Raw genomic sequence first — 14935 nt, 5'->3', positions numbered from 1 at the left:
TCCCTGTGAGGGTGGGGAGGCCCTGGAATGGAATTCCCAGAGCACCTGTGGCTGCTCCATCCCTGGAAGTGTCCAAGGACAGGGTTTGGAGCCCCCTGGGATAGTGGGAGGTGTCCAGAGGGTGGAACTGGATGAGTTTAAGGTCCCTTCCCACCCAAACCATTCCAGGATTCCACCACAGCCACGCCGAGGACACAAACAGAGGCTCAGCCACATCACGAGGGGAAAAAAATAGGGAACAGATCCTGGGATTTGGATTTCTCCCTGTTATTTTTATTGCTGTGGCAAGGGTGAGTGTTTATGGGAAAAAAATTAAATCCATTTTGGCACCTGAATCCTGAACTGATCCAGCCCAGAGCCCTGGTGGGAGGGACAAATCCTGTCCTAAATCCCTCAGCCCCAAAACTCCCCACCTCAGCTCCTTCACCTTTTTTTTGGGAATGTGAACAGGAATTCCAGAAGGTGTGGAATGACAGGGGTGTCACTGGATGATCTTTAAGCTCCCTTCCAGCCCAAACCATTCCATGATTCAGGAGAACTGGGAAATTTTATTGAAATCAAACTGGGACAGAGAACAGGAGCCAAGTTTCCCTGGAGAAAGAAAGGTTTGAGTCCTCATTTCTAAGGTGACAGGAACTGCTCCTTACCACAGAGCCTGGTGGGGCCATCAGCAGGTCCTGGAGGTCTCTGGGATAGTTTTTGGTGATCGGGTCCATGAAGTCACCAAAGGATGGAGTCCGGCTGAGTGCGGGAGTTCCCTCGGCCGGGGACGGCGGCTCCTGGGGGCTGAGCTGATCCCTGGAACCTGGGGTGGACAGGACAATCCTCAATAAAAATATTCTGAGCGCCAGCAGGAAGGATCAGAGTCTTGGGCTGCAATGCAAGATGCAACCAAAAGCAAATGTTGTATTTGCCATCTGTTGAAACTGATTGGGGAGGGGTTTTCTTTATCCCTTCCAGGACCTATCCCTGATAACTCTGGGGGATATCTTCTGTTCAAACCAGCTGGGGCTGTGCTCTTTATCCCTTCCAGGACCTATCCCTGATAACTCTGGGGATATCTTCTGTTCAAACCAGCTGGGCCGGGCTCTTTATCCCTTCCAGGACCTATCCCTGATAACTCTGGGGGATATCTTCTGTTCAAACCAGCTGGGGCTGAGCTCTTTATCCCTTCCAGGACCTATCCCTGATAACTCTGGGGGATATCTTCTGTTCAAACCAGCTGGGGCCGGGCTCTTTATCCCTTCCAGGACCTATCCCTGATAACTCTGGGGATATCTTGTGTTCAAACCAGCTGGGGCCGGGCTCTTTATCCCTTCCAGGACCCACGGTCCCTGCAGGGCAATCTCCTGTGCAGGGGCCACCGAGGCTCCCTGCAGGGCTGATCCAATCCCATCCTCCATGGGAGCTGCTCCAGCCAGGGGAGGAGCCCGGCATTCCCGCCTGGCTCCGAGCTGAGCTCTGGAGCAGCAGCACAGCCGGTGTGCACGGCATTCCCAGAGGAAAACCGGGCCCAGCTCAGCCCCCGGGAGCCTCAGAGGAAAACTCTGCCCTTGTGCAGGATCATTGCTGCAGCAGAGCCACGGCTGCCGCTGCAGGAGGGCCTGGCTGGGCTCTCACTCTGACAGGGTGTTTTTTTTTTGTTTGTTTTTTTTTTTTTTTTTTTTTTTTTTTCTTTTTTTTTTTCTTTTTTTTTTTTTTTTTTGGTACTACTGCATTTTAATTTTAATTTTCCCAGTAAAGAACTGTGATTCCTATTCCCACATCTTTGCCAGAGAGCCCCTGAATCTCCAAATTACAATAATTCAGAGGGAGGGTGTTTACATTCTCCATTCCAAGGGAGGCTCTGGCTTTCCCTGACAGACACCCGTCATTCCAAACCAGGACAAACAGTAATTTCCACCCCTGGAAGTGTCCAAGGCCAGGTTGGATGGGGCTTGGAGTAACCTGGGATAGTGGAAGGTGTCCCTGCCCATGGCATTGGATTGGGCTTTAAGGTCCCTCCACACAACTCAGGTTTTAAAACAAAAATGATTTTGAATAATTCAAATTATTTCAAAAATTTTAAAACAAAATCTACAGACTGGGATTTATCCCGTGTATAAAATCACATCTAAATAAGAAATTAAGCCATAGAAATAACCTATAAATAGTTTTGTTTGGCATTCGTTCCTCTGAGGGCTCTGGCACTGGGTTTGCAGGGAAGTTGTGGATTCCCCATCCCTGGAAGTGTTCAAGGCCAGTTTGGAGCACCCTGGGATAGTGGATGGGTTTTAAATTCCCTCCCAACCCAAACCATTCCAGGTTTAATTGTTTGAAACAATTTTAATTGTTTCAAATCACTGGATCCCCTGGATAAAAGCTGCCAATGGAAGTACAAGGCATTATCAGCTCCAAAAAAATGTTCTATTTCTGCCTTTAAAAGTTTTTTAATAGAACTTTTCTCCCAGGATTTTTTTTTACTCCATACACCAGCAAAAGATCTTGCCCAGCAGTTCATTAAAACAAAAAAAAAAGAATTATAAACCTCTCATAATCTCCCACAGCCAATCTTCCCCCTGCTCCAATCTCACTAAAAATGTCTCATTTTAAAGACAACCTTGGGGCAAGGTCTGGAAAATAAATTATTTCCCACAGTCCATGAGAAGAGAGGATCTCCAGAAACAGGAGAGTTAAAGTTATTTAAACACCTATAAATGTGGCTGTAAGTGGATTTAATGGTGTGTAGTAAATTTAAAAGTTACTTTATGAGCGGCAGAATTGCCCAAATCTTGCAGTGTTAATGAAGTTTCTGTAGTGACAAGTCACCCTCTGAAAGAGCTGCTGAGGAATACAAAGTCCTTTAAAGGAGCTTCAGATACTTAAATCCATCTCCAAAAATACCAGGATTATATAAAAATCTCTTCTTTTTAATCCTCACCCTTTTTTCTCCTTTAATAATCTCCCTAGGGTTTGGTGGGGTTTGTTGCCTTTGAGACAAAATGTCCCCAGGGTTTTTAAGGCAAGAAAATACAATATTGTAGCAAATAAGGCAAGGAAATCACCTTTTTCATTTCAGATCGACGTGGAAGTTCTGGAAATTAAAATAAAATCTACTTAATTTAAGGCTAAATAAGATTTTTCAGCCAAGTCCTCGCTGCTGTAGCTCTGAGAAGCCACAATGTGTGCAGAAGCTTTTCCTGTGCCCACTGGGAAATTAATATTATTAATTCTTCCAGGAGCCAAATTTACATGAAATGATGAACTGATGAATATTACACCATCCTTTATTAAAATTTTGAGACATTTTGCCCTTTTTTCAGCTACTTTTATTTGCAGCCTTCCCGAGCCACGCAGGCTGTGGATATTGGCTTTGTGCTCCTGAGGGAATTAATTCTCCAATGGATCTAAAATGAAACCAAATCCATAAACCATGGGGACTCCTGGATCAGAGGGAAAACTTCCTAAAAAGGAGCTTCTTTTTAATTCATATTGCACATCCTCTTTTTACCATAATGTCTTTTTGTTTGTTTTATTTTTTTTTTAATTCCAGTGAAGTTCTTCTCCCTCCCTTTCCCTTCTGGAACAATTCCATGGCTGCAGGATTGAGGAATTGATCTGTCTGAAAGTTTGGGGGAGTTTTGGGGTTTGTTTTTCCTGTGTTAATTTGGGAATTTGCATGAGGAGGGTCTGAGGGCGCTTGGTTTGCTCAGCCTGGACAGGAGGAGGTGAGGGGAGACTCCTCGGGGTCTCCAATCTCTGCTCCCTGTGGCAGGGACAGGAAACAACCGGAGCTCTGCCAGGTTTGGGTTGGATTTTAGGAAAATTTCTTCCCTCAGAGGGTGGTGGGCACTGCCCAGGCTCCCCAGGGAACGGGCACATTCCCAAAGCTGCTCTAGGAGTGTTTGGACAGCAGGGATACACAGGGTGGGATTGTTGGGATGTCTGTGCTTGGATAATCCCTGTGGGTCCCTCCCCACTCAGAAATTCCATGAAATTTTGCATGGGACCATTCCCTGATCCAATTACACCAGGAATGAGAGCAAGCACTTGGAGTGGCTGGAAGTGGCCACGAGGCTCCAGCCTCAGCTGTTCAGGGGTTAAAAACTTCTTTGAAACACCCCACAGATCGTTTGGGATCAGTGGGTCACCCCAAAAGCACTGAGAGTGGATTTTCAAGGTCTCTTCCCATCTCATTATCCTGATTTTCCTGCTCTTTGTGCCATCCTGGGGAAAAGAGAAAAGCGAGGTCCTAGTGCTGTCCCAGTTTCTCGTTGCTGAAATTTGGGAGGCAAAAAGTTCAGCCATGGGCACCCCTCACTTGGGATTTATCTGGAATGGGAGACCCAGAGCCCAAAGCCATCCTTGGGAGAGTCAGGAGACTCCATCTGAGCCCAAAATAATCTGCAGGAGAATCAGGAAACTCCATCCAGAGCCCAGGAAAGAGTCAGGAGACTCCATCTGAGCCCAAAACCATCCTTGGGAGAGTCAGGAAACTCCATCCAGAGCTCAAAATAATCTGCAGGAGAATCAGGAAACTCCATCTGAGCCCAGGAAAGTATCAGGAAACTCCATTTGAGCCCAAAATAACCTGCAGGAGAATCAAGAAACTCCATCCAGAGCCCAAAAAAGTCAGGAGACTCCATCTGAGCCCAGAACCATCCTCAGAAGAGTCAGGAAACTCCATCCAGAGCCCAAATTAATCTGCAGGAGAATCAGGAAACTCCATCCAGAGCTCAAAAAAGAGTCAGGAAACTCCATCTGAGCCCAAAACCATCCTTGGGAGAGTCAGGAAACTCCATCCAGAGCTCAAAATAATCTGCAGGAGAATCAGGAAACTCCATCCAGAGCTCAAAAAAGAGTCAGGAAACTCCATCTGAGCCCAAATTAATCTGCAGGAGAATCAGGAAACTCCATCTGAGCTCAGGAAAGAGTCAGGAAACTCCATTTAAGCCCAAAAAAGAGCCAGGAAACTCCATCTGAGCCCCAAACCATCCTCAGAGGAGTCAGGAAACTCCATCTGAGCCCAAATAATCTGCAGGAGAATCAGGAAACTCCATCCAGAGCCCAGAAAAGAATCAGGAAACTCCATCTAGAGTCCAAAAAAGAGTCAGTAAACTCCATCTGAAACCAAAACTATCCTCAGAGGAGTCGGGAAACTCCATCCAGAGCCCAGGAAAGAGTCAGGAAACTCCATTTGAGCCCAAAAAAGAGACAGGAAACTCCATCCAGAGCCCAAAACAATCATCAGGAGAATCAGGGAACTCCATCCAGAGCCTAAAAAAGAGCCAGAAAACTCCCTCTGAGCCCAAAAACATCCTCAGATGAGTCAGGAAACTCCATCCAGAGCCCAGGAAAGAGTCAGGAAACTCCATCTGAGCCCAAAACCATCCTCAGAGGAGTCAGAAAACTCCGTCCAGAGCCCAAAATAATCTGCAGGAGAATCAGGAAACTCCATCTAGAGCCCAAAAAAGAGTCAGTAAACTCCATCTGAACCCAAAATTATCCTCAGAGGAGTTGGGAAACTCCATCCAGAGCCCAGGAAGGAGTAAGGAAACTCCATCTGAGCCCAAAACCATCCTCAGAACAGTCAGGAAACTCCATCTGAGCCGAAAAAAGTCAGGACACTCCATCTGAGACCAAAACCATCCTCAGAGGAGTCAGGAAACTCCATCCAGAGCCCAAAATAATCTGCAGGAGAATCAGGAAACTCCATCTGAGCCCAAAAAAGAGTCAGACACCTCCACCCAGAGCCCCAAACCTTCCTCCTGGAGCAACCAGCCTGGGAGAGCCATTGCAGAGCAGCTCGTGGAGGTTTCAGGTCTCACAGGCTGCATCATTTCCAGATTCCAATAAATCAATTAACAATAAATAGGAATATTCTGCTGATAGAACTGGTAGTTCCCAGCCACTTCTCCTGCCCTCAGTACCTTGAATGGTGTTGAGAAGTTCAGATGGCTCCAAGCCCAGGTAGACCCTCACAAGGTGAGTCAGCTCTGTGAGGGCCTCATCCAGGTCATCTGCAGGGAGGGAAATGAATTTCATTTCATTCAGAGAGAAATGAAATTCAGAGAGAAATTTCACTTCATGGCAGAGAGAAAAGAAACGGAATAAAAACCAACTTTTCATCAGTGCAAGGGTACAAATTGCATGAGTTTGACACAGAAATATGTTTTTAACTTATCCAGAAGATACAGAAATAGATTTTTTTGACACAGAAATACGTTTTTAACATCTCTTGGGGAGAAAAACATTCACCTTCATAAACAGCACATTCAACAAAAGCTCAAATTCAGGCTCTGCGCTCACCTAAATATTTTCCTATTGGTTTATTTCTTTAGGGCCATATTTAAATTGTAAGCCCTGTGTCTGTCTCAGGCTGCGATGCCAGCTGTACCCAGAGCTGTGTGTTCAAACCAGCTGGGGCCGTGTTCTTTATCCCTTCCAGGACCTATCCCTGATAACTCTGGGGGATATCTTCTGTTCAAACCAGCTGGGTCTGGGCTCTTTATCCCTTCCAGGACCTATCCCTCACAACTCTGGGGGATATCTTCTGTTCAAACCAGCTGGGGCCGGGCTCTTTATCCCTTCCAGGACCTATCCCTGATAACTCTGGGGATATCTTCTGTTCAAACCAGCTGGGTCTGGGCTCTTTATCCCTTCCAGGACCCATCCCTGATAACTCTGGGGGATCTCTTCTGTTCAAACCAGCTGGGGCCGGGCTCTTTATCCCTTCCAGGACCCACGGTCCCTGCAGGGCAATCTCCTGTGCAGGGGCCATCGAGGCTCCCTGCAGGGCTGATCCAATCCCATCCTCCATGGGAGCTGCTCCAGCCAGGGGAGGAGCCCGGCATTCCCGCCTGGCTCCGAGCTGAGCTCTGGAGCAGCAGCACAGCCGGTGTGCACGGCATTCCCAGAGGAAAACCGGGCCCAGCTCAGCCCCCGGGAGCCTGAGAGGAAAACTCTGCCCTTGTGCAGGATCATTGCTGCAGCAGAGCCACGGCTGCCGCTGCAGGAGGGCCTGGCTGGGCTCTGCCAACGCCCCAACAACAGCGGGGCACGCTGGGCCCTCACTCTGACGGGTTATTTTGTATTATTGTATTTTTATTTTAATTTTCCCAGTAAAGAACTGTGATTCCTATTCCCACGTCTTTGTCTGAAAGCTCCTTAATTTCAAAATTACAATAATTTGGATTGAGGGCATTTACATTCTCCATTCCAAGGGAGGCTCCTGCCTTCTTTAGCAGACACCTGTCTTTCCAAACCAGGACAGTGCCATATTTACAAATTCCCAATATTTTACACTGCACTGCTCTAATTTAACGTGGCGAACCCCAAAAAACCACCTCTACAAAAGCTGATTAATGAGAATAAATTACATAATTTCTTTCCAGAAAGGATTCTCCCACCGGCTCTCCTCAATTCCCACCTATCCCCAAAGGAAATCAGCAATTAACGCACCCGTGTTGATGACTGCATCGAAGTATCCAGGGGAATCCTGGTTTATTTGGAGGTACATGTCCACTCTGGACACTGCCTCTTCAATCTCTGGCCTGCTGAACAATCCCGTCCTCCTCAGGTGCTCCTGGTATTTCCCTTTGTCCTTTGGTACCAACAGGATGTACTTGGGTTCAAAATAGGTATTTTTCAAGCTATGAGCACCCTTGAAAACAAAGCAGAGAAAAATCAGTGGGGTTTTTTTTTAATTGAAACTCAGCGTTTGTTGAACTTGGAGCTGAGTTTTTTTATCCTTGAAAATAAAGCAGAGAAACGCAAGGGGTTTATTCCTGAAACTGAGTGCTTGTTGAACTTTTGTTGAAAAAAATACCTGAGGTTTTTTTTCCTCTGTGTTTATTTCAAATTACTGGCTGGGAGTTGCTCTGCAGGCATTGGTGGCTACCAGAGCAAAGGGGAAGCTCTGCAAACATTTAATTTAATGTAAACCAAAACTGAGTGTCAGACCTGCAGCAGCCCCTCTTTCTGCAAGTGTAGGCTCAGCAAGATTTTTAACTTTTAAAATTGGTGTCAGTCTCCTTTATCAGCCCAAGATAGACTCTAGATTAAAGGGAATGAACAGCTCTAAATTTTCAGTTTCAGCCCACGGCCCATAATTAAAATTTGCTTTAATGGTGTTAAATCACTTTTGTTCTGAGCCCTGCGGCAGATAACGGACTCGGCACCTTCTATTCCCACCCATAACTCACAATTATTGTTTCTCAGAGCCCACAGTGATACAAAACCCTGCCTAATTCCTGTGTGATCTCAAAACTTCAGCGACAAAGGGGTTTGAGCTGCCTGCTTTGGCAATTTCCACTAAAAGTTATGCTCAGGGCCTGTGGTGCCAGGTTTGGCTCCTCATGAATAAACACCACGTTCCATTAAGCTCCATCCCCTAAATGATGTGATAAAACCCCTGCTCTGCCGAGGAACCGACAGCTTGAGGAGGCTGAAGATTTCATCCCATTTCATCTCCTTTCTTTTATTTGCTTTGTAAATTTAAGGACATGAATTAATACAGGCATGAATTCTTGTAATTTTCATCAGGCCCCCCAAACTTCATTTCTCATGATTCTTGTTATAATTAAACAATATTCAATTACCAATCATCACATCCAAAAATCATATCATTTATCATTTATCATATAATGATCATGCAGGTGCAGTTTCACATGATCCAATAAAGACAAAACCCAACATTTGTTTCCAGGGCCTACCAGGCCCAACCTCTCTTTTCAGCCCCTGAATTTATTTAATACAATTCCCACGAATTTAGAAACATTTTCACCCTGTGCTATCAAGTGCAGTTTCTGCAAATAAATCCTGCACTGCTTCTTTCCCCCCTTGGCTCTCAGAACCAATCTAAAAGTTTAGAACTCAACATCCAGTGTCAGAATGGACAACTGGGGAAACGAGCGTCAAAAAGTCACCCCGGGACACCTAAATGATGTGACAAAACCCCTGCTCTGCTGAGGAACTGAACATTCCATCCCATTTCATCTCCTTTTTTTTTATTTGCTTTGTAAATTTAAGGCCTGCCTGGCAAGACAAGGAAATGCTGAGTGCCTGTCAGAGATCGAGGGTGATTCACAGCTCTGTCAGAAGTGAGGGGAAAAGGGGCTGGAGCTGCCCCAAGATGAAGTTATTAATTTGTTCTTTAATATCACCCGAGCCACAGACACTTAAAAAATGAGTGGAGACCGAGGGTGATAAATGTATTTGTCCTGGTTTGGGGCAAATCTGGGAGGAAACCTCCGAATGGGGACCCTTTGGGAAGGCAACACAAACGACCCCTCCCCAATCGATATGGGAAAAAAATCTCCTTAGAGAAAAGTGGAAAAAACCTGTTTATTTAACAAAAAAAGTGCCCACAAGCATAAAAAATGAGTAATATGAAACAATAGAACCTCTCGTTCTGAAGAAAGATGGCAAAATTGAGAAGGTCCTTGCTGTGGGTGTTTTGTTGGTGAGTGTGTCAGCGTTCAGAAACACAAAATCATGGAAAACACAAAATCATGGAATATGATTATATGCAGGTGCTTTTATTGAAGAGCTTTGGGAATCAGGGGTGCAGACCCAAATCTGTCTCCCACATGGATTCGAGATGGAGACATTTTTATACCCTTTTCATTCTATAACTGCACATTAATTATTAAACCTATATTGTTGTATTGTATACACTGATTTTATTTAAGCATGAATTCTTGTAATTTTCATCAGGCACCCCAAACTTCATTTCTCATGATTCTCGTTATGATTAAACAATATTCAATTACCAAACAATCATCACATCCAAAAATCATATAATTTATCATTTATCATATAATGATCATGCAGTTTCACATGATCCAATAAAGACAAAACCCAACATTCGTTCCCAGGGCCTACCAGGCCCAACCTCTCTTTCCATCCCCTGAATCTACTGAATACAATTCCCATGATTTTATCCAACCTGAGGCCGTTCCCTCTTGGCCTGTCCCAAATTCCATGAGGAAATGTCCCAGGCAGGAGATCCTCACCTCGATTTCCAGGTGGGCACAGACAGCCAGCCCCTCCCTGGCGATGGATTCCACCGTGTCCCTTCCCAGCCCGTAGCGGTGGCCGCCGTATTTGTAGGTGGCCAGGAATTTTCCCTGGAATTCAGAGCAAGGGTGATGCCAAAGGAAATATTCCAAGGGGAACAACGTCCTCAGGTGAGGGAATCGCTTTGGGTTTCCCTGCTTCCTCAGCCTACAAAGTTTCTTCCTGTTTGAGTCAGCAGTGAGGGCACTGAGAGCTCAAAATTAGAATTTATGAGGGCATTGAGAGCAAAAATCAGTGATGAGGGCACTGAGAGCCAAAATCAGCGTTAATGAGGGCACTGAGAGCCAAAATCAGCATTAATGAGGGCACTGAGAGCTCAAAATCAGCATTAATGATGGCATTGAGAGCCCAAAATCAACATTAATGAGGGCACTGAGAGCCCAAAATCAGTGTTAATGAGGGCACCTAGAACCCAAAATCAGCGTTAATGAGGGCACCAAGAGCTCAAAATCAGCGTTAATGAGGGCACTGAGAGCCCAAAATCAGCATTAATGATGGCATTGAGAGCCCAAAATCAGCGTTAATGAGGGCACTGAGAGCAAAAATCAGTGATGAGAGCACCAAGAACCCAAAATCAGCGTTAATGAGGGCACTGAGAGCCCAAAATCAGCGTTAATGAGGGCACTGAGAGCCCAAAATCAGCGTTAATGAGGGCACTGAGAGCTCAAAATCAGCGTTCATGAGGGCACTGAGAGCCCAAAATCAACGTTAATTATGGCACTGAGAACCCAATATCAGAATTAGTGAGGGCACTGAGAGCTAAAATCAGTGTTAATGAAGGCACTGAGAGCCAATATCAGTGATGAGTAGGGTGCTGAGAACCCAAAATCAGCATTAATGAGGGCACCAAGAGCTCAAAATCAGCATTAATGAGGGCACTGAGAGCCCAAAATCAGCATTAATGATGGCATTGAGAGCCCAAAATCAGCGTTAATGAGGGCACTGAGAGCAAAAATCAGTGATGAGAGCACCAAGAACCCAAAATCAGCGTTAATGAGGGCACTGAGAACTAAAATCAGCGTTAATGAGGGCACTGAGAGCCCAAAATCAGTGTTAATGAGGGCACTGAGAATCCAAAATCAGTGTTAATGATGGCACTGAGAGCCCAAAATCAGCGTTAATGAGGGCACCTAGAACCCAAAATCAGCATTAATGAGGGCACCAAGAGCTCAAAATCAGCATTAATGAGGGCACTGAGAGCCCAAAATCAGCGTTAATGATGGCATTGAGAACCCAAAATCAGTGTTAATGAGGGCACTGAGAGCCCAAAATCAACGTTAATGAGGGCACTGAGAGCCCAAAATCAGCGTTAATTATGGCACTGAGAACCCAAAATCAGCATTCATGATGGCACTGAGAATCCAAAAATCAGCATTAATGATGGCACTGAGAGCCCAAAATCAGTGTTAATGAGGGCACTGAGAGCCAATATCAGAATTAATGATGGCATTGAGAGCAAAAATCAGTGATGAGGGCACCAAGAACCCAAAATCAGCGTTCATGAGGGCACTGAGAGCAAAAACCACAATTAATGAGGGCACCAAGAACTCAAAATCAGCATTAATGAGGGCACTGAGAGCCAAAATCAGAATTAATGAAGGCACTGAGAACTAAAATCAGCAGTAAAGAAAAGCCCCCATATCTGGCCTTGTGCCTTGTCCATGGAGAATCAAACTCCAAAATCCTGAGAACAAAGTGCTGCCGGCATTCCTGGGTTATTCCTTCGCTCTGGAAAGGAAAACCCAAAGCGAGGGGCTTCCTTCTGGTGATTTTATATCAAACCACGTGGCCAGGCCGTGGAAAAATGGGAGATTCCAAGGAAGAGGAAGAAATGCAGCGAGGAGAACGTGGGATTGGCCGAGGCATTGCAAAGTTCTGCAGCCCCAGAGAGATGGAACCGGATTATTTTATGTTTTTAAAATTAAACTCCTCGGTAATTGCTGTCATGAAGGGCCAGCTCAGTCGGTTCAGGCTCTGCTGGCTCCCCCTGTTGTATAAATACAAATAATGGGCTCTGTTGTGGCTTTTTGAGGGAAAAGTTTTGATGCAAAAGAGCAGCTGGAGGCAGAAATCCTTCAGAGAAACCTCACTCATTTCAGGAGGATTTGCTAAACTTCCAAGGGATTCCCTGCAGGGTCGCTGGAAAATGCTGAAAAAATAAAACCAGTGAACCCCAAACTATATCTGTGTCTGAAAATAAGTTTATTTCTACGTTACACTATTATTTAAATATTCCCCACTGACTGTTTTGCCCGTTTTGTGGTTTCTATAAATTAATTTACAGGAGAAAAGGCAGCACAAACCTACAAGAAATTTGTGGTTTCTATCCATGAACTTAAAAACACAACTAAATAAAAATTCACACCCAGGCACAAACTTAATATAAAAAATAAAATAAATCAGCCTTGGACAGAGCAGTTGAGTTCACTGGGGGAGCAGGAAAAAAGCTACAAGGACAGGAGTCAGGTACTCACTGTTTCCACCATTTTGTCAAATTCTTCTTGAGAAATGAAATAATAATCGAGTCTGTTGACTTCCCCAAAATAAGCTCTCCTGGTGGTGTGACAGGGCCTGGGAGATTTATGGGATAATAAAGAAATAACCTGTTTTCAATCCCGGCAGCAGCTCTGGAACAGCAGTGGGAAGGGGGGAAAGCAGGGAAACTACAAATCATTTTCTTTTTAAGCAGCAAAGAAATACGAGAAATAGGAAGAGGTGCAAATCACAGCCCTAACGCTGCGTGTTTGAAAGATTAACCCATAAATACAAAAGGGAAAAACCAACCCCAAAAAAGTTAAATGTAACGTGGTGTTTTGGCAATAAATCCCTCCCCAGCCCAGCGTGGCCTGAGCTGAGGCTGTCACAGCAGCCTGGGACTCAGAAATGATGAATTCATTTTTTTTTCCCACTTTTGTCAGCTTGGGGATGATATAAAAGCAAATCCTGAATGTGGAAAAGGAGCTGGGCTGAACTGGGAGGGTGAGGAAGAGCTCAGAAGGCAAATTTTTAAACGGGTCCCTAATGGGAAGGGGAGAAAGAATCCTGAAACTGGGGAGAAAAGTGGGATAAAAAGCAGGGAAAGTAAAAAAAACAGCTACCTGAGCTTCCCACCAGGATAAAACACTGAAAACCCACCAACCCCTCCAAAAAACACAGTTAATTAATTCAGGTAGTAATTTGAGCTTGAAGTATTCAGTGGCTCTCATTCTGTTTGGAAATCTGATTTTTATCCTCTTTCTGCTTTGCCATTAAAGTGGGAAAAAAGGCAGGGAAAGGAATTCCCTGTCATCCCATGGGGATAAACCTCAGGGTGAAACACTTAAAACCCATCAAAAAACGCCCCCCAAATTCCCTGAAAACCAGGCTGAAACGATAAAAACCCACTAAAAAAACCAAAAAAATCCCCCCAAATCCCCCCCAAACTCAGGTAATTAATGCAGGTAGCAATTTGAGCCTGAAGTATTCAGTGGCTCTCATTCTGTTTGGAAATCTGATTTATCTCCTCTTTCTGCTTTGCCATTAAAGTGGAAAAAACAAAGCAGGGAAAACCCCATGAGGATAAACCTCATGCACTAAGGTGAGACACTAAAAACTCATTTAAAAAAACCCCAAAATTCCCTGAAAACCAGGGTAAAACACTAAAAACTCACTAAAAAACCCAAAACCCCCCCAAATCCCCTCAAACCCAGCTAATTAATTTAGGTGGCAATTTGAGCCTGAAGTACTCAGTGGCTCTCATTCTGTTTGGAAATCAGATTTTTCTCCTGGTTTCTGCTTTGCCATTTAAATGGGATAAAAGGCAGGGAAAGGAAACTTCAGCCACCAGGGTGAACCACTAAAAATCTACTAAAAAAACCCCAAAACCCACTAAAAAATCCCCAAATTCCTCCCAAACTTCAGCTAATTAATTCATATGGCAATTTGAGCCTGAAATATTCAGTTGCTCTCGTTCTGTTTGGAAATCTGATTTTTCTCCTCATTCTACTTTGCCATTAAAGAGGGGAAAAAAGGCAGGGAAAATCCCTGGTACCAAGGTGAAACACTAAAAACTCACCAAAAAACCACCCCAAAATCCCCTGAAAACCAGGGTGAAACACTAAAAACCCACTAAAAAAACCCAAAAAACCCCCAAAATTCCACCAAAGCCAGCGAATTAATTTAACAGGTAACAATTTGAGCCTGAAGTATTCAGTGTCTCTTATTCTGTTTGGAAATCAGATTTTTCTCCTCGTTTCTGCTTTGCCATTAAAGTGGGAAAAAAGGCAGGGAAAGGAATTCCCTGTCATCCCATGGGGATAAACCTCAGGGTGAAACACTTAAAACCCATCAAAAAAACCACCAAAATTCCCTGAAAACCAGACTGAAACACTAAAAACTCACTAAAAAAACCCAAAAAATCCCCCCCAAACCAGGCTGAAACACTAAAAACTCACTAAAAAAATCTAAAATACCCCAAATCCCCCCAAATCCATTAATTAATGCAGGTAGCAATTTGAGCCTGAAGTATTCAGTGGCTCTCATTCTGTTTGGAAATCTGATTTTTCTCCTCTTTCTACTTTGCCATTAAAGTGGGGAAAAAAGGCAGGGAAAATCCCTGGCACCAAGGTGAAACACTAAAAACTCACAAAAAACCCCCCAAAAAAACCCCAAAATTCCCTGAAAACCAGGGTGAAACACTAAAAACCCACTAAAAAAACCCAAAAAAAACCCCAAATTCCCCCAAAGCCAGCGAATTAATTTAACAGGTAACAATTTGAGCCTGAAATATTCAGTGTCTCTTATTCTGTTTGGAAATCAGATTTTTCTCCTCCTTTCTGCTTTGCCATTTAAATGGGATAAAAGGCAGAGAAAGGAAACTTCAGCCACCAGGGTGAAC

The 14935-nt window shown here is 44.5% G+C and overlaps 1 protein-coding gene across 2 annotated transcripts in view; it reads right to left on the bottom strand.

Moving 5' to 3' along the window:
- The window catches only part of LRGUK (leucine rich repeats and guanylate kinase domain containing), a 57535-nt gene that overhangs the window by 12229 nt on the left and 30371 nt on the right, over nucleotides 1-14935 (bottom strand). For both annotated transcript variants that reach the window (XM_063397134.1, XM_063397135.1), the window contains exons 12-16: nucleotides 12534-12630; nucleotides 9996-10109; nucleotides 7441-7642; nucleotides 5910-5999; nucleotides 648-805 (exon numbers count right to left, since the gene is read on the bottom strand). In XM_063397134.1, coding sequence (XP_063253204.1) covers nucleotides 648-805; nucleotides 5910-5999; nucleotides 7441-7642; nucleotides 9996-10109; nucleotides 12534-12630 — 661 coding nt within the window. The remainder of the gene's footprint in view (nucleotides 1-647; nucleotides 806-5909; nucleotides 6000-7440; nucleotides 7643-9995; nucleotides 10110-12533; nucleotides 12631-14935) is intronic.

The sequence above is a fragment of the Prinia subflava genome, chromosome 4 (assembly GCF_021018805.1).
Source record: "Prinia subflava isolate CZ2003 ecotype Zambia chromosome 4, Cam_Psub_1.2, whole genome shotgun sequence".
In the NCBI taxonomy this organism is placed as follows: Eukaryota; Metazoa; Chordata; class Aves; order Passeriformes; family Cisticolidae; genus Prinia; species Prinia subflava.
Note: the sequence above shows the minus strand (reverse complement) of the source record. Positions and strands in the feature narration are given on the sequence as shown.